This window comes from Rana temporaria, chromosome 8 (assembly GCF_905171775.1).
Source record: "Rana temporaria chromosome 8, aRanTem1.1, whole genome shotgun sequence".
NCBI classification, from domain to species: Eukaryota; Metazoa; Chordata; class Amphibia; order Anura; family Ranidae; genus Rana; species Rana temporaria.
In genome coordinates, this window is record NC_053496.1 from 121,974,743 (window position 1) to 121,994,670 (window position 19,928).

General features: G+C 41.1%; 1 protein-coding gene across 19 annotated transcripts in view; it reads left to right on the top strand.

Moving 5' to 3' along the window:
* Window positions 1-19,928, top strand: part of KCNMA1 (potassium calcium-activated channel subfamily M alpha 1) — an 856,444-nt gene that overhangs the window by 405,752 nt on the left and 430,764 nt on the right. For all 19 annotated transcript variants that reach the window (XM_040320626.1, XM_040320627.1, XM_040320632.1 and 16 more), the window contains exons 7-8: window positions 7,683-7,758; window positions 13,452-13,622. In XM_040320626.1, coding sequence (XP_040176560.1) covers window positions 7,683-7,758; window positions 13,452-13,622 — 247 coding nt within the window. The remainder of the gene's footprint in view (window positions 1-7,682; window positions 7,759-13,451; window positions 13,623-19,928) is intronic.

Here is a 19,928-nt window from a genome sequence, read left to right on the forward strand (position 1 = left end):
TGAAGTAACTCCTCAATCCCTGGAAACCATTTAATGATCTCCTCCCAAACGATCGTTCACATGTGTGGTGAACCAGGTCGAATGAGCCCGGGAACAGCCAGATCAAATCCTTAGTATCTATCCCTCACTTAAATCGCCCACATCTGTAAATAAGTGCGGTGCCGACTGAAACGCTCTTATTGCCAGCAATAGGCTCCGATTTGACGTGCAATATGACCTGTCAAGTCACGCCGATGTGAACTGCTAGTTTCTTGGGAGAGTGCATGTGATCAGCACAGGGCCAATCCACACTATCCAGACAGAGGGTTGGGTGTCCTGCATTCTGATAGGACAGCCAGTGCAGTATGAAAATTCCTCCTACACGCTTTAACCAGGCACTGATGGTAGTCACAAGACTGATTTAAACTGCTGATGAGAAAAGGTATTTAGCAGTTTATATTTACTAAAATAATTGCATTTTCATGTACCTGTGGGAGACCAGATATAAATGCAGGTTCCTGGGTTTAGTAACACTTGAAGAGACCCAAACACTGATCTCATGGCATGATGTGTTCATGCAGTTCAAAACTCCTCAAGGTTCTTTCATGAAAGAGCTGTGAGATGTATTTGATCCCAAGCACAGCCCACTTTGTTGTAGCTGGCTGGGCTTATAATTTCCCCAGTCTTTTAGTTGAATCATGTGGGATGAAAAGTTGAACCATGGACTGGGTCAGGTTTAAATATGGCCCGGGCCTCATAATATGCAAGAGCTAAAACCTCTGTTGGAAACCCTTCCTACAAGTAGTGATAGTAATTCTCAGATGCAAATTTTGTAATTGTTCATAAAAAACAAGTGTTGCCGCTGTGACTGTAGCATTGCCACCATTTATGCGGGAAGGAAAGTTGTGAGGCTATAAAGTAATGGAGGTAATTGGGACAAGCCAGTCTGCCATTTGCTACTGGAGCCTTTAGGGTCCTGCAAAAGATGAAGGGTTTGCTCCACTTAGGATAAAGAGGAACACAAAAGTGATGGAACTACTGATATCTAATGGAATATTAGCAAGGTGTTGAACAGCTAGATATTTGAATGCCTTGTCCACAACTGTATGAGTTGCTACCTCACTGACAACAACCTTCTACAGTCCTGCTTCCCACAATATGCCACTGAAATTTCCCTACTAAAACTCATTGACCGAACTGTTAAAACCAACGGCCAGTACTCCATATTCATACTCTTAGACCTTTCTGCTGCCTTTGACGCAGTTGACTGAATTTACTGAGCAACATATCAGTATGGATGTCACAGCACTTCCTCAACTTAAATCTAAAACTGAGCTTGTAATATTTCCTATTCCTGATCCCCCCCCCCCCCCCCAATGACTTTACCATTGAGATCAATGGTACAACCATTGGTCCCTCCACACATGCCAGGGTGCTGGGTGTAACCCTAGACTCTGACCTCTCCTTCAGCCCCCATATTTAATCGCTGGCCACCTTAATCTCCTCAGCATTTCCAGAATTCGCCCCTTCCCGACCAACAACACCACAAAGCAACTTGTCCACGCCTTGATTATTTCCTGCCTTGACTACTGCAACTCCCTCCTCACTGGCCTACCTTTATACAGGCTAGCCCTCCTTCAGTCTTTTATGAATGCTGTTGCTAGACTAATACACCTTACTAGCCGATCCGTGTCTGCTGCTCCTCTCTGCCAATCCCTTCACTGGATTTTCCTACCCCATCATATACAATTCTAAATGCTAACCACAACATACAAGGCCAACCACAACATCACCCATTACTAACCTCCTCTACAGATATCACCTAAATCGTCCTCTCCTCTCCTCCCAAGATTTCCTGCTTTCTTGTTACCTCTTACCATGCTCGCCTCCAGGACTTCTCCAAAGGCTCTCCCATCCTCTGGATCTCCCTGCCCCAGTATTGAGAAGAAAAAAAGAAAGCAGATTTGGCGCTGGTCCCTTGAGGCCCTATGGAGCCGGATGCTCCCTAAAAAAGCTCCTAGTATAAGGTGCAGTGTGCAAAAATATTGCACTATGTACACAAGGTGCTAGATGATCCAAAGTGCCAGTGTGCCTGTGTAAACTACTAAAAGATTTGCACACTAATATACCATAAAAAATTGCTTTGAAAATGAATAAATAAATAAGATATATGTGAATAATAAATACCACAGTGCTATGCAAACCAAATTGCTAGTGTTCTTGTGCAAACACTGATAAGTAAAGAAAATGTGCAAACGTAACCTGAAATTCCTATTTCATTAGGGTACCTATGTTATCCCTTTTACACACAAAAAACAAATCCAATAGCCAAGTGCTGAGTGATTCTAAAGATGTTTTGTGCTTTTGTTATATTCCGTGATCACTGCAATCCGTGCTCTTATACACCCCGCACTCATCAACTTTTTCACCCCTTCTTCGGGTCTGGTGCCTTCACAGTATAGGCCACTGTGTAGCCCTCTGGCTATTACTTGTCCCCCTGCGCTGATGATGTTAATCCAGCAATAGCCCATGCATAGGAGAGAAAGGAGCCCCAGATAGTGAAATATCGTTTTATACTTTATTTAAATAAACAAAAAATGGGTACTCACATGTAGACAAAAACAGTATGGCATATAATGCTGACAATAAAGTTCGCTGTCTGGAAGCGATGTGCCGTTCGCGGCATGTTCTAGCGGTTTTGTCATGTGACATTGTTTGGAACCCTGCCCCAGTATGTCCACTCAGCTCCTGCCCTGTCTGCCTTTAGGCGAGCCTTGAAAATGTATTTATTTAGGGAAGCCTACCCCACCTCCACCTAAGAACTGTACTTGAATGAGCTCCATCAGATCGTCCCCTGCAGCTATTGCCTTTTGTACCACCTCACCTTCCCTTTAGATTGTAGGCTTCATGAGACGAGCCCTCCTAATCCTTCTGTATTGAACTATATTGTTATTGTACTGTCCCCCTTTATATTGTAAAGTGCTGCATAAACTTTTGGCGCTATATATATCCTGTATAATAATAATTTAATTATTTTAAATGTAATTACATTTTTATTTGAATAATTGTATTTTAATTGCTGGCTTTCATGAAAATGACAGCTGGTGATATTGGTTTGTCCTTCTTAAGAAACTTTGGTGGATTTACTAAAGACAAGTAGACTGCTCTGCTGATTTCCATCATCCAATTATGTGCAAGCAATTTTTTTTTTCCTTGTATTTGATTGGGTATTCTTTACAAAGTGAAGCTTACCACATTTGCTAAGCTCCTGTAAAAATGACTGCAATTGCACTTGCAAAGTGCACGGTCCATTGAGATGACCTTTAGTAAATTCACCCCTCTTATTATAAAATTACTTTGCTCTGCCCCATCTCACAAAATCTCCTCCCTGTATATCCCCATCACATATCCTATTGACATGCACACTGTCTAAGCATATTCTACTGTTCTCACATTTTCAATGAAAATAAAAGATCCCCTCTTTCAAATGCCACAACCCCACAAAGTCAAATCGCACGCAAAGGCTATTTCAAAATAAAGCTGTTGCTAAAAAAAAAAAAAAAAACCTCAGCACTGGCTCCTGAGAGACATTGATGACTACGTTGTTCCTCATCACCGGGGGGCACTCGCAATCCTGTGAAAATGCACTCCAGCACATTGCAGGGATATATTCTTGCAGGATTTCAAGCACCCAGATGACAGCGTGAGACACATCCTAGCAAATGGACGAAAAAACTCTGGATAGCCGCACTCCAAAATAACTAAAATAAAGTTGGTCTTTTATTTTCAAATGCACATGCATTCACCGCAAACAACAGGTACAGGAATGGCCGACGCGTTTCACGCTGTACTTCAGCGCTCAGCCATGACTAAGCGCTGAAGTACAGCGTGAAACGTGTCGGCCATTCCTGTACCTGTTGTTTGCGGTGAATGCATGTGCATTTGAAAATAAAAGACCAACTTTATTTTAGTTATTTTGGAGTGCGGCTATCCAGAGTTTTTTCGTCCATTTGCTATAATCAGCATCGCCAGCACCCTGGTGGTTCAACAACCCTTAATGATTTACGAGGCTCACCTGGAGCGGTGAAAGATTTGTCTGTGTGAGACACATCCTAGTCTCCAAATATCCAGTGCTGAGTTTTTTTAAATTATTATTTATTTTAGATTTTTTTTGCAACAGCTTTATTTTTATATCACCTTTGCCAATTTGGGTGGGGGTGGTTTAACAGACCTTTGATTTTCTGCAAAAGTCTGCTTTAAAATAGATTAAAAGGGCAAAACCCCTTCCCTCTTCAAATTATCAAAAATGCACAGCAGTCTACTACCTACAGGACATTCAGCAGAGGATTACATATACCGTATTTGCCCCAGATACTGTCGCCACTCCCTGTCCAGGACATTTTTATGGCCAAAATCCAAGAAGCACCTTCAGGCTTTCTAGCGGCGTTACTTATCTAATTTCCTGACTACCTATCACATTGTTGGAGGCCCTGGAGCATTAGGATCGTGGAAACAACTGGGGATATTGGTATGGCAGTAATCAGGACACTGGTATAGCAATGAACAGAACACTGGTATGGTGGCGGTGATCAGGGCATTAGTATAGGGTATGGCAGGGATCAGAACACTGGTGTGGGCTGTGGAAGACATTCAAGGTCACTTGCTGGTGGCAATGGTCTGGTGACACTGACTGGTGTAGCTAGTGATAATGTACACTGTTCTGGCTGCACTGTTTATTCACACTACACTAGGGGCAAATTATCAGGGACACTGTAGGCTGGTTGGCACTGGTGTGCACGTGTACATACATTGTGCAGATTTATAACAATCGCAGGCTGCTGAAACTGTTCTCTCTCCTCTCACAGACGATCTGATCTTTGTGGGAGGAGAGAGAATTCAATGTTTACAAATGTGATTTACTGTACCCGGGTCGTGTGAGCTGCTGTGTCCAGGGGGACACATTGATCACCAGGCTTGCAGGTGCTTGCTCTGGGAGCCACAGAGTGCGGAGGACATATGTGTATGTCCACCCGCATGGGCCTGTCTGGCCGTTTTAATACTTGGTCCGGACAGCCAATCTAAGTTCAAAATTTGCAAAGAATTTGGTCTGCTGAATTCCTGCATATATTCCCTGCAATAATAAAGGTTATTTTTTTGTATTTAAACTAACAAACATGTCATACTTACCTGCTCTGTTCAGTGGTATTGCACAGAGCGGCCCCAGACCTTCACTTCTGGGAGTCCCCCACCAGCACTGTTTGGTCCTCCTCTTCAGTGTCTGCCCCCATAACAAGTGCTTGCTATGGGGACAGACATTGGGGCTTGCACCCGACCCGAGCCTTGTGTGTCTATAGACAGTCTCGGACTCACTGTGTTTGGTTGACATCAGGCAATGGTTTCCTACTGCTGTTCCCTGGGCCCTGTGAACCATAAAGCAATAATAAAGGTTATTTTTTTATTTTATTGAAACTAACAAACTTGGGGGGGACTAATCTTGGAAGCTTACATTACATTAAGTTAAAAAAAAAGAAAAACTTAATCTTTTACACCCACTTTAAATGTGCAAGGTTCACATGGAAACCATGGTTAATTTCATGACTTTCTGGTTGATCAGTTGCGAACTTGCTGTATCTATTAAACACTGCTTTGCCCTGGGGTTGTGTCCAAAGGCTGGCCATTAATAATAATAAAAAAAAATTCTTTCAATCATGAATTGAAGTCAAGAAAACTGCTTAATTCCCCCGTCACAGTCTCGCTGCAGGAGCTTTCCTTGCTGTCAGAATATAATGATCACTGCCAGTGGCTTTAAAATACCTGATAGGCTGGTTGTACTGAAGTCAATCGATCAACTTCAGTAACCCAGCCTGCCCATAGTTTATTCTTGCTGAACCGGCCACATTTCGATCCATATATGGCTGGCTTAAGGATTTCAGGAGCTTTTTCATTTCCACCAAGGGCAATCTAGCATTCCACTAGGTTAAAATGCTACCTGATTGTAGCAGCTCAGCCCTAGAAAAAAAACTTCAATATTACCATTTAGATCATGTAGTCTGGTAGAACAATAGCTAAAATACAATCCCGATATACAGTTCAAATCAGAACATGTTCACCTTGTTAGTAATAGCACACACAGTTAGGGCCAATCCTTGCACATTTTGTATATTGGAGAGTGAGCTATGAAGTAAATGGAAAAACGCAAAACCAAACACCACTGGATTGCGCAAAATGGCATTTAAAAGTCAAATGTTCATGAGCAATGCACTTACATACTGACTTTGAATTGTTGGCGCTCGAGCGGGATCCAAACCAAGGGTTGGAGTGCAGCTGGGGACCACTGGAGAGGGCTGGAATGCAGTGCAGGGCAGAATGGCATCACAGACGTGCTCACAACGTGTTTCAGAGCATGAGCAGTGGAGAGATGTGTACAATGTGCCCTCCTTTGTCAAGCTCCTCAAATGTGAGTTTTTAATGCACCTTTTTCATTAAATGATACAGTCCTTACTGTGCTTGTGTTTTTCTCTCTCTTTTACATGTTTGGAGTGTTGCTTCAAATTCCCCTGCAAGGCTTGCCCTGACTGTTTCCCACTATAGAGCTGGTTAGCTCAAAGGACTTCCTATGGACTTGTATTACATTTAAATATATCGCAGGTTGTGCCACTACCCCATGTTTTCAAATAAAGTTGCAGCCACTTATACTCTGTCAAACTGCTTTAATCTGTCCACTCCTCTACAACATTGTTGGTGCAACCAAACATTTTTTCACCACTCCTACTTTTATTACTGTACAAAAATGTGTATTGTGCTTATTCTAAACCATCACAACATATGCTAAATAGCCTAGAAATTGAGTAGTAATGAGAGGCTTTATAGAAGGCAAGGTGTCTTTATATTGTACCCATGGGCGTCCGCTCCATAGGGCAAGAGGGGCAATTGACCCCCCCTGGAAAATCGAGAAGGTGTTAAAGAGTTTTGCAGCCACGGGCTGTCTGAGGGGTCTGTATTAAAGGGGGGGTATGTGCTGAAGGGGGGTCCATCTGTGCTGAAGGGGGGTCTGTGATGAATGGAGGGGTCTGTGCGGAATGGGGGGGGGTTCTGTGCTGAAGGGGGGTCCATCTGTGCTGAATGGAGGGGTTTGTGCAGAATGGGGGGTCTGTGCTGAAGGGGGGTCCATCTGTGCTGAATGGAGGGGTCTGTGCTGAAGGGAGGTCTGTACATTCTCTAGGCTATATTTATATAGGCATGGAGTGAAGCTAAATTAAGAGCTATTTCACACTGCCAGCTGGCCGTATTATCGGTAAAGTGGCGCTAAAAAGCAGTGCTTTACCATCGTTTTAGCTGCGCTATTCGGTTGCTAGCTCGGTGCTTTTAACCCCCGCTAGCGTTTGAAGAAAGGGTTAAATGCGACTGCTGCCGAAGCGCCCCTCCCTGAAAAAATTTCAGCGGACGCCCATGATTGTACCTGTATGTTCCAGCCTGTCTTTTGTGAATCCAGTGAACATTCTGACTTCCTATAAACACTTACAAACTACATTATTCGGTTTGCATTGTGGTCTGCCTCATGCTGGTGCAAAAATATTTCTAAATACATTTAGGGTTTTTGAAATTGGTTAAGTGCAGCGATAAACTTACCATTGGAAGAAAATGGGTTGATTTTTTTCTTAACACAAACTAACAGATTTTTTTTGTTTCATATTTTTTTTCAGTAACTCCATTAAGCTGGTAAATCTTTGCTCCATTTTTATCAGTACTTGGCTAACTGCTGCGGGCTTCATTCATTTGGTAAGTATTGCTTATTCTTTCTATTTTAACCCAAAGCAACTGATATAAACATAATATATATATATATATATATTATGTTTATATTATTTACTTTTATTAATATAGGTTATGTTTAATATTAGGGCTGCAACTAACGATTATTTTCATAATCGATTAGTTGGACAAATATTATTTTGATTAATCGGAAAATAACCTTAAAGTGTGGTGTACAATTTAGTTAATATGTAAAGTAAAAAAAAAAAAAAAAATCTTAAATATCTATATGCAGTGGTAAATATATAAATAACCAACTATATGGTTAGGGAGCAAAATCTCCAATCCACTCTAAAGAGAACAGACAGAAGAGTTATACTATAGAGGTTGAATCTGGCAAATATCAGACTGTAAAACAGTGAAAGTAATAATGTGTATTTTATTTATATTTATATATATATATACACACCCAGAAGTAGTAGAAGTATGGGCATTTTTAACTAGAAGGCAGACATGAAGCTATATGAAGGGTGGGAGGGAGATATAAATCTTTTATATTAAAGAAGTACTAAAAGCTGAGACTTTTTCTGGGTTCAGAAGCTGCTCTTCCCCGCACAGTCTTTAACCACTTAAGACCCGGACCAATATGCAGGTTAAGGACCTGGCCCCTTTTTGCGATTCGGCACTGTGTCGCTTTAACTGACAATTGCATGGTCGTGCGACGTGGCTCCCAAACAAAATTGGCGTCCTTTTTTTCCCACAAATAGAGCTTTCTTTTGGTGGTATTTGATTACCTCTGCAGTTTATTTTTTGCGCTATAAACAAAAATAGAGCGACAATTTCGAAAAAAATTCAATATTTTTTTACTTTTTGCTATAATAAATATCCCCCAAAAATATATATATAAAAAAACATTTTTTTTTCCTCAGTTTAGGCCGATGCATATTCTTCTACTTATTTTTGGTAAAAAAAATCGCAATAAGCGTTTGATTGGTTTACGCAAAAGTTATAGCGTTCTTCGAAATAGGGGATAGTTTTATGGCATTTTTATTAATAAATATATATATATATATATATATATATATATATATATATATATATATATATATATATATTATTTTTTTACTAGTAATGGCGGCGATCAGTGATTTTTTTTTTTCATGACTGCGACATTATGGCGGACACATCGGACACTTTTGACACATTTTTGGGACCATTGTAATTTTCACAGTGAAAAGTGCTATAAAAATGCACTGATTACTGTGAAAATGACAATGGCAGTGAAAGGGGTTAACCACTAGGGGGCGCTAAGGGGTTAAAGCGGGGGGGTTCACCTAAAAATACATTTTTAACATTACATTCAACCGAGTTGTCCTAATGACAATCGGCTGTTTTTTTTTTTTTTTTTTTCGTACATACCGTATTTCACCGCCGCTTCCGGGTATGTCTAGGCATTCCTATCTAATTGACAGGCTTCCGACCGTCGCATACAGCGCATCACGAGTTGCCGAAAGAAGCCGAACGTTGGTGCGGCTCTATACGGCGCCTGCGCACCGACGCTTTCGTCAACTCGTGACGCATAGTATGCGACGGTCAGAAGCCTGTCAATCAGATAGGAACGCCCAGTCCCGCAGAAGACATACCCGGAAGCAGCGGTGAAAATACGGTATGTACGAAAAAAACAAAAAAACAGTCGATTGTCATTAGGACAACTCGGCTGAATGTAATGTTAAAAAATGTTTTTTTGGGTGAACCTCCACTTTAAGTGTGCCCTAAGGGAGTGATTCTTACTGTGGGGGGGAGTGGCTGGACGTGTGACGTCACTAAGCGTCGTTCCCTATAACAGAGAACAGACGATCAGTGACACGCCACAGAGAAGAACAGGGAAGGTGTGTTTACACTCACCTCTCCTCGTTCTTCAGCTCCTGTGACCGATCGCGGGACACCGGGGGCGATCGGGTCCACGGTCACGGAGCTTCGAACCGGTCTTGCGAGCGTGCGCCGGCGACCTACGGCTGGGCTCTTAAAGGCGACGTGCCTGTGCCCAGCCGTGCCATTCTGCCGACGTATATCGGCGTTTTTTTTTAATTAAAAAATAAGACAACAGTAAAGTTAGCCCAATATTTTTATATTGTGAAAGATAATGTTACGCAGAGTAAATTGATACACAATATGTCACGCTTCAAATTTGCGCCCGCTTGTGGAATGGCGACAAACTTTTTACCCTTAAAAATCTCCATAGGCGACGTTTAAAAAATTCTACAGGTTGCATGTTTTGAGTTAGAGGAGGTCTAGGGCTAGAATTATTGCTCTCGCTCTAACGATCGCGCCAATATCTCACATGTGTGGTTTGAACCCCATTTTCATATGCGGGCGCTGCTCACGTTTGCATCCGCTTCTGCGCGCAAGCTCGTCAGGACTGGGCGCTTTAGAAACAAAACAAAAAAATATCTTACTTAATTTATTACATTTTTTATTTTGCCACTGTTTTAAAAAAAAAAATATGTAAACATCCCTTGTAATAGAAAAAAAAGCATTACAGGACCTCTTAAATATGGGATTTGGGGTCAAAAAGACCTTGGATCTCATATTTACTAAAATGCAATACATTTTTTTTTATAAAAAATGTAATGTCCCTTTAAGAACATTGGGTGGACGTGAATTTTGACGTCGCTTCCGCCCTGCAATGATATAAAGACGGGTGGGAGCCATCTTCCCCCTCACTCATCTCCAAGTCAGCCTAGGGACAGCATCCGATCGCCTCTGCCCGCTACCGACGGCTCCGGTAAGCGGCAGAGGGCACCAAAAAGAGGAGGGGGCCCTCTCCCTCCGCCGATAAAAGTGATCTCGCGGTGAAGCCGCTGCACTTTTATCTTGAAGCGGACCGCCGTCTCTTGAAGTGGATACCGGGGTTATGGTCGCTAGATGCTACCATAACAACGGTATTCAGGTTCAAAGTAGTGACGTAAAACAACGGCAGGTGGTCCGGAAGTGGTTAAAATAATTTATTGGGGACCCCCAGCTTACCAGAACTAGTGTCCCCATTGGAAGAAGTTACTTTTCTGCGGACAAAAATGTGGGGTTTTCTTTTTCCTTTCCTTTCAATGATAACAAATAGAGAGGGTGAATCTCCTTAACCACTTAACCCCCGGACCATATTGCTGATCAAAGACCAGAGTACTTTTTGCGATTCGGCCCTGCGTCGCTTTAACTGACAATTGCGCGGTCGTGCGACGTGGCTCCCAAACAAAATTGGCGTCCTTTTTTCCCCACAAATAGAGCTTTCTTTTGGTGGTATTTGATCACCTCTGCGGTTTTAGTTTTTGCGCTATAAACAAAAATATATATTTTTTTACTGTTTGCTGTAATAAATATCCCCCAAAAATATATAAAAACATTTTTTTTCCTCAGTTTAGGCCGATACGTATTCTTCTACATATTTTTCGTTAAAAAAAATCGCAATAAGCGTTTGGTTTGCGCAAAAGTTATAGCGTTTACAAAATAGGGGGTATTTTTATGGCATTTTTATTAATATTTTTTTTTTACTAGTAATGGCAGCGATCAGCGATTTTTTTCGGTACTGCGACATTATGGCGGACACTTCCGACACTTTTGACACATTTTTGGAGAGAGCCGACGTAGTATGACGGCGGCAGGTCGGCAAGTAGTTAATGGGGGGGCTCAGACAGCAATTCAAATTGACAGGTGTCCCTCTCCACTCTATTAAAAAAAAATAAAAACATTTTTCATCACATAGGGGACAAAAAGTCCCCTATGTGATGATTTTAAGGTGACAGGAGGTGGGATGAAGAGGAGGGGCCTGGAGCACCGGCAGGGGTCCCCAGAAGAAGAGGATCTGGGCTGCTCTGTGCAAAACCCTAGCATAGAGCAGGTAAGTATAAGCATATTTGTAACAAAAGTTTACAACCACCTACATTTCTATTTGGAATATGCAGCATTTTGTGGGTTAATGTATTGCCATTGGTCACTGATGCATTAACCCCTTTATGCTGCATTAGTGGCAGCTTTATTTGATTAAACCACACTGTTTGGCCATGTTACCTTGTGACAAATATAAAGTGTGTGTGTATTCAGTGTATATATACATATACATACACATACAGTGGGGAAAATAATTATTTAATTCCCTTGCGGATTTTGTAAGTTTGCACACTTGCAAAGAAATTAAGGGTTTATCATTGTTATCATAGGTGCATTTTAAGTGATAGAGACAGAATATCGACCAAAAATCCAGAAAAAAAACAATCCAATTTTTATAAAATGACTTGCAGTTCAGTGAGTAAAATAAGTAATAGTCGATTCACAAGCAAAACATGACTTGGTACTTGGTGGAGGAACCCTTGTTTGCCCACGTCATTGGATTTGATTGACAGCAGCTGGAGCCAATGGCTGCACTGCTATCAATCAATCCAATCAATGCTGACACTCAATCGAGAAGAGGACACCGGGGGGGGGGGGGCTGGGGGCCTGTGATTTCCAGGTTTTTTTATTTACTTTAATGCATAGGATGCATTAAGGTGAAAAAACACAAACCTTTACAACCCTTTTAAGGTTACTTGGCTTTTGTTTGGCAACTAGCTCCTCCTGTGTAGTTCTTGATTGATTTCTCACTTTTCTTATGATCATCCTTTCCCCATGAGGCAAAATCTTGCATTTTCAAGCTCCAGACCGAGGGCGATTGATGGTGATTTTGTATTTTTTCCATTTGCGAATAATCGATCAAATTGTTGTCTCCTCACCAAGCGTCCTTGCTGATGGTCTTGTAGCCCATTCCAGCCTTGTACAGGTCTACAATCTTGTCCATGACATCCTTTTTCAGATCCTGTCCACAGATTATGTGGACAGGTGTCTTTTATACACATATCGAGTTGTCGTTGGGAGCACCTTAACTTGTCAGGACTAATCTGTGTACCATATAAGCACATACTATAGCCGGTCTGTGGGAGTCAGATTTATTATTGGTTGGTAGGGGATCAAATACTCTTTACTCACTGAGCTGCAACTCAATTTATAACATTTTGTATCCTGTGTTTCTTTGGTTTTTTTTTCTTTCGATTTTTGGTTAATATTCTGTCTATGATTTAAAATACACCTATGATAAAATGATAGACCCTTCATTTCTTTGTATGTGGGCAAACTCGGCAGGGGATCAAATAATTTTTGCCACTGTATATACACAACACAACACCACACATAGTCTGCGACAAAACGCGAGGGTATCATGCTGACATCATCATGTCCACCTTGGTTGGACTAAGTGGCGTTGGGATTCATTGCCTTTTTCCATATATTTTGAGTGATATTTTATCATAATATATCCAGAAGTTTACACTATGTGGAACATTTTTCCTCCTATGTTTTGTGGCAGTGCATACTTTGTGAGCTGCTGTGAGGGAAAGGTTTATTGATTGATGCTGTTCTGTACTACTTCGACAATTATCCTCTTCACATCCACCCTGTACTGGACAGTAAAAGGAGAGCATTAAACAGTGGACTCATCTCTGTCACTTTGCTGTCTCCCCTCCTAAAAGCATGTTTTTTTGCACTGCAGCACATCTGATCGACTCCTTGCACTGCTCTGTATTAGAGTATACACTAATTAATATTTTCTATATATGCCCGGTGTTTGACTTGAAACATGCAACTTTATGAACTGTTAATATTTCAAAATTCAAATAAATGTTCTGTGTTCCATCTAGGTGGAGAACTCTGGGGACCCATGGGACGATTTTCGAAACTCTCAGAGCATTTCATATTGGGAATGTGTCTACTTGTTAATGGTTACCATGTCAACTGTGGGATATGGTGATGTTTATGCAAAAACCACCCTTGGCCGTCTCTTCATGGTCTTCTTCATTCTTGGCGGTTTGGTAAAAATTCTTAATTTGCTATAACATGTTTGTTTTGCAGTTGCATAGAAATCTGCAGAGCATTGCAAACCCATCTTTTGTTCACCTTGACTACCTAAAGAATTCATTAAACTGTACTTATGGACTCTAATCTAATTTCTGTAGAAAATTATAAAGTTAGAGTCCTACTTTTATGTTTATAATTTAAAAATTTTTTTTGTTTTCCTGACCAAATTTTTACAAGTGGCCACAGTATAAGTAGTAATATATTCATTATTAAACCTATTGCATTAGAAATTACTTTTAGCATTTGTATGAAAGCAAGTAAAGGGACTATTGTCAAAATAAATCCTGATTGTATTAACATAACTTAAATCTGAGTTCCGTCAAAAATAAATTAACAAAAGTTAGCAGCTACAAATACTTTTAAACACTTGTCCAGGGTGTCCGCAATGTTCTCACATTAGTGAATAGTGAAAGTGCTCTACAATGTTGCTTAACCTGCCTAGCGGTATTCCCGAGTCTCGGGGGGAATTTTACAAAAAAAAGCTGTAACCCCGAGCCAGACTCTGGATCGGATTGCAGGATACAGGGGAAGTTACTTACCTTGTCCCTGGATCCTGCGATGTGTCCCCGCTGTGTGTGCGAGCTGTCATCTCGCTCAATTCACACACTGGTGACTGCCAAGTGCCACCAAGCTCCGTTCCCGAGCGGTGCGACGCCCGGGAACGGAGTTCTGCGCAAAATTCAAAAAAGTTAAAACACAGTATAGATACAGTATACTGTAATCTTACAGATTACAGTACTGTATGAAATAATTACACATCCCTTTTGTCCCTAGTGGTCTGTCCAGTGTCCTGCATGCAGTTTTATATTATAAAAACTGTTCTTTCTGCCTAGAAACTGGAGATTGTCCAAAGCAACCAAAAAGTGTCTGTTTATGTCAAAAGTGGTTTTAGACCAGCTAGAAAACAGCGATTAATAAATTAGAATCACTTGCAGAATTGAACAATAGCAATTTGTGAGGAAATTCATCATCAAACACTGAAAGTAATGACAGGGACAATTCTGCAACTGAGCACATTTCAGTGTTTTTGATTTCATTACATTATTGAATAATTTTTATTATAATTACATTATTATTTGTTATAATTTATAGTTATTGTACAGTAGGTGTTTGTGATATTGTGTTTTTAGCACGACAGCATCGCGCTGATTCTCGGCGACATGGTGCCGAGATCTCGCCGACATCTCACACTCACTGGAATAGTGACAGCACATCCCAGCTAGCGCGTCATAGAAGCGACGGGAGATCCGACTTGGATTCCCGCCAATTCTACACGTGTGCGGCGTTTGTTATGAATCCTGAGGGGGAAGTCCCCGCTGGATTTTAAATAAAAATCCGGCATGGGTTCCCCCCTCAGGAGCATACCGGGCCCTTAGGTCTGTTATGGGTTGTAAGGAGAGCCCCCCTACGCCGTTTTTTTCCCCTACAATCCATACCAGACCCGTATCCAAAGCACGCTACCCGGCCAGCCAGGAAGGGAGTGGGGACGAGCGAGCGCCCCCCTCCTGAGCCGTACCAGGCTGCATGCCCTCAACATGGGGGGGTTGGGTGCTCTGGGGCAGGGGGGCGCACTGCGGCCCCCCCACCTCAGAGCACCCTGTCCCCATGTTGATGAGGACAGGGCCCCTTCCCGACAACCCTGGATGTTGGTTGTCGGGGTATGCGGGCGGGAGGCTTATCGGAATCTGGGAGCCCCCTTTAATAAGGGGGCCCCCAGATACCGGCCCCCCCACCCTAAGTGAATGAGTATGGGGTACATCGTACCCCTACCCATTCACCTGCAAGAAAAGTCGTAAAAACACAAACCACACAGGGTATTAAAATATTTTATTAGTCTGCTCCGGAGGCCTCCCCTGTCTTCTTTAGCTCTTTTACCAGGGTAGGCTTCTTCTTCCGATTTCCGGGGGTCTTCTCCTGCTCTCCGGGGTCTTCACCGATCTTCTGTGACGTCTTCTCCGCTCCGGGGGTCTTCTCAGCTCTGGGGGGGTCTTCTTCTATATTCGCCGCTCTCCGCTCTTGACTCGGCGCACCCCGGTTCTTCCTCCCGCTGTCCAGTTCCTTCTCCTTCAGGGCTGGCCGCCGCTATACTGGCGGCGGTCAGTCCGCTCTTCTGTAACGTCATCTTCTTCTCTTCTCGTCTTCCGTCTTCTCCAGATGTTGACACGCCGGCCGGCTCTTCTCGCTGCAATGACGTGTGCCCGGCTTGGCTCCCGCGATGGGGCTCGTAGGTGGTCAATCTCGCCGAGAAAGGGAGCGAGATTGACACAATATCGCGTTCACCTACTGTACTATAATTTATGATTTTGTGTTTCAAACTTTATGGTACCCGAGATGTCTACTAGACTCTTGTTTGGACAGATTTAAGGGAGTTATTCCTAAGAATTACAGGCCTACAATATAAAACGCCAAGTTTCCATGCAACACAATTGTACCGCTTTCAGCACCTAAAATCTGACATAATCTTACCGCCAGGGAGGTTAAGGGGTTCAGCCATCTACAGTATTTTTGCTGCACCGTTTTACATTTCACTGTTGACAATGAAGCTACATACTATATAAAACATTACTAAAAAAAAAATTGCACTTAGGATTTAAATGAACTGCTGCCTCCCTATAGTAAACTTCACAATGGTGAAATCCAGAAAATAAACAAAAACTCAGAGAGGGAATGTGGTGCTGTTCTATGAGACCCCACTAAAATAATGTGGGGGTGAGAGAATAATAATAATACCTAAGGGGTATATTCCACTACCATAAATGCAAAAAAATTGTAAAATAATGTGAAATAAGTGCTATAACTGGGCGGGTGAAAACCTGAGGTGTGATGTATCCAGCAAACAACTGTGAAAACTGTATACAAATATAATAAAATGTATAAACAAATATATGATCAGTTGCTTATATGTGCTAAAAAAATAAATAAATGATATATATATATATGATGAAAAGATAAAATACAATTATTGAATGTCCATAAGTCAAAATCAGACTCCCAAAAAGTGACAGATGCAAACTCAATACATTTTTCTTTGTGACAGTCTAAAAGGTTTCCAGTGACAAAAAAAAAAAAAAGATATTGTGACTTTTCCGTGCTCCCCTCTCGTGAATGCACTCACCATTCTAGTGGGGTCTCATAGAACAGCGCCACATTCCCTCTATTTGAGTTTTATTTACATACTATATAAATACAGTGTTTGAAATAAACTTTCCACTTTTCAGGTTTTAGAATTTTGCCTAAAATTAATGTCTGCAAGGTAGACAGACAGAATAGTGTAATGATTCTGTTAAAAAACTAGTAAATGCCTATTAAATTCCTTCATCTATATCAGGGATAAGCAATTAGTGGACCTCCAGCTGTTGCAAAACTACAAGTCCCATCATGCCTCTGCCTCTGGGTGTCAGGCTTGTGGCTGTCAGAGTCTTGCTATGCCTCATGGGACTTGTAGTTCTGCAACAGCTGGAGGTCCGCTAATTGCATATCCCTGATCTATATCACCTCCAGCATTCTAGTTTCTGTTCTCTCATTCACTTCCTGGTTTGCATCGCTCGTTCATGTAAGAACTACATTTCCCAGTATGCATTGCGGCACGCCCAGTAATTCACACCTCCTTGAAGTTTCTAACATGTAGAGCAGGGATAAGCAATTAGCGGACCTCCAGCTGTTGCAGAACTACAAATCCCATGAGGCATAGCAAGGCTCTGACAGCCACGAGCATGACACCCAGGCAGAGGCATGATGGGATTTGTAGTTTTGCAACATCTGGAGGTCCGCTAATTGCATATCCCTGATGTAGAGAGTGTCTTGCCACACAGATGTAGTTCCCAGGAGGGGGTGAGCACGTTACTGACCACCGCAGTAAAGCCTCCCGTCACGGTGGTCAGTAAAATCAGACAAGCAGGAAGTGAACAGAACAGAGAAGAAATAGAGCAACTTCTGAGCAAAAACAAACAATGAGGAAGTGAAAAGAGGAATGTCTGCAGGTAAAGGATGCTTATTATGAAAAAAATGTTTTTTCCTTTACAACCCCTTTAAGCCCTGTACACACAATCGGTCCATCCGATGAAGCTGACTGATGGTCAGTCGTGCCTACACACCATCGGTTAAAAAAACGATCATGTCAGAACGCGGTGACATAAAACACAAAGACGTGCTGAAAAAAAACAAGTTCAATGCTTCCAAGCATGCGTCGACTTGATTCTGAGCATGCATGGATTTTTAACCGATGGATGTGCCTACAAACGATCGTTTTTTTTCTATCGGGTTGGGTATCCATCGGTTAAATTTAAAACGAGATTGCTTTTTTTTAACCTATGGATAAATAACCGATGGGGCCCACACACGATCGGTTTGGACCGATGAAAACGGTCCATCAAATTGTTCTCATCGGTTTAACCGATCGTGTGTACGCGGCCTTAGGGGTGCAGAATTTATAATTGAGGCAGTTGTGATAGGATGTAGCATATTCATTTACAGGTAAATACTTATTTTTCCAATTTCCGTTTGGAATGATTCAAATCATAGAAGCTATGTTGATTTGATTTCTTATTTCAAAATCCACATTGTTTTAGAACTCTGTCACTATTCTTAGGTAATAACTGTAGCATGTGATGTGGTGCTCTGCTCTGCAGGTTTTTAAACTATAGTCTACACAAATTTTAATGAATGTTTGCTAAATTAAGGGGAGGTTTACATCCACAGTCCTTTTTTTCTGCAAATTAATATATGTGGATTTTATTTGCATTGAGAACCATTTACAATTAATGGCCTTCATTTGTTACATATGGTGAATGGCCTGAATTGTTTACTTGTGCCATTATTTAGAATACAACAGTTTCTTAAATTTCTTTTAGCTTTCCCTTAGCAGAATGGCTTGTGGGTTGAGTGAATCACATTAGTTGTGTACCTTAGAGAATATAGGAGACAAGTGTATTGTCGAATAAACAGATATTGAAGATTAGCTACAGGAAACCTTGAGTTTCATATAATTTGTTGTTTTCACTGTTATATTTCATTACTTTTTACTTACCAGTTCTTTGCTGAAGTTGACTACAATATTCTTGCTTGTCTGCTCGGTAAAGAAAAGGCTAAGTAGGACATTGGGGCTTATATATATATATATTTAAAAATATTTTGTATTTATTTTATGGTTTCAGTCTACTCCCTCTTTGCTTTTTATCCTTTTTCGTCATCCCTTAGACCCTAACTATTCCAACAAACAATATGAAAAACACTGGGTCAAAGTGCAGGCATGTTGGAGTTGCCATAGAGAAAAAACATTTATCTTATTTGAAGTAGAATTTTAAATATTCTTTCATACTTTATTCAGTTTTATAATGCTATTTTTAAGCAATCATATAGTTAACTAGTCACCAGTTATTATACACGGTACTTACAAAGGTACACAAATATTAAGTTCAGCTCCTTTCTGTTAGATCACTTGAGGTCTTGGCACCCTTCCTCAGATGCTTCTGAAAGTACCACACAAATCAATTCTATTTCTCAGTACTCTTATTCTCCTTATTTCACACCTTAATTCCCAGACCCTCTAGTCTTGAAAATATATAAGCAATCCTGTGAATGATTGTAATCCACTATCAATAACAGTATTTGTGAAATGTTGCCACAGTTACTCTTTTACTGTACTACTGGCTTAAAATGATGTATCCTACCTTCTCCACTGTTCTCAAAGTCCTACTTTCCTCTCTGTCCTCTTATAAATCTCAGTACTCCATTTTCCCTCTTTTCAGAGTATACTGGTGTGCATGATTTATAGTTCACCTGATATCTATCTAACCTTCTTTGGCATGCACAATTTCTGTTTGTATCTTCTCCACTTTATTAGTGTTTAATATGTTGTTCATGACCAATACAATGTAATGTGCTGTAGTAGATTCCTCGTATGGACACTTCTTATACACGCAATGGGAATTCCCATTCATATTGCTTGTGATATTGTGATGAAATTAAGCACAGTACAGGGAGCAAGACACTTGGATAGAAACTGCAGCAAAGTTTTACATTTACTGTTATTGCCCACAACTGTGATTTTTTGCTCGTCCACAATACTCAATTATTTCTGAGACTTAAGCTAGCCATACATGTTTAAAAATTTAAAGGAGCAGAATGGAAAGTTTTTTTCTCTAAGAAACACATTTCTAATAGTGAAGGTGGTTTTCATTTCAGAAACTCCATTCACTCCAAAACTGATCGTTTTAAAAAGGTTTTTTGAAGTACTTTTAAACCAAATTTGTAATGTCATC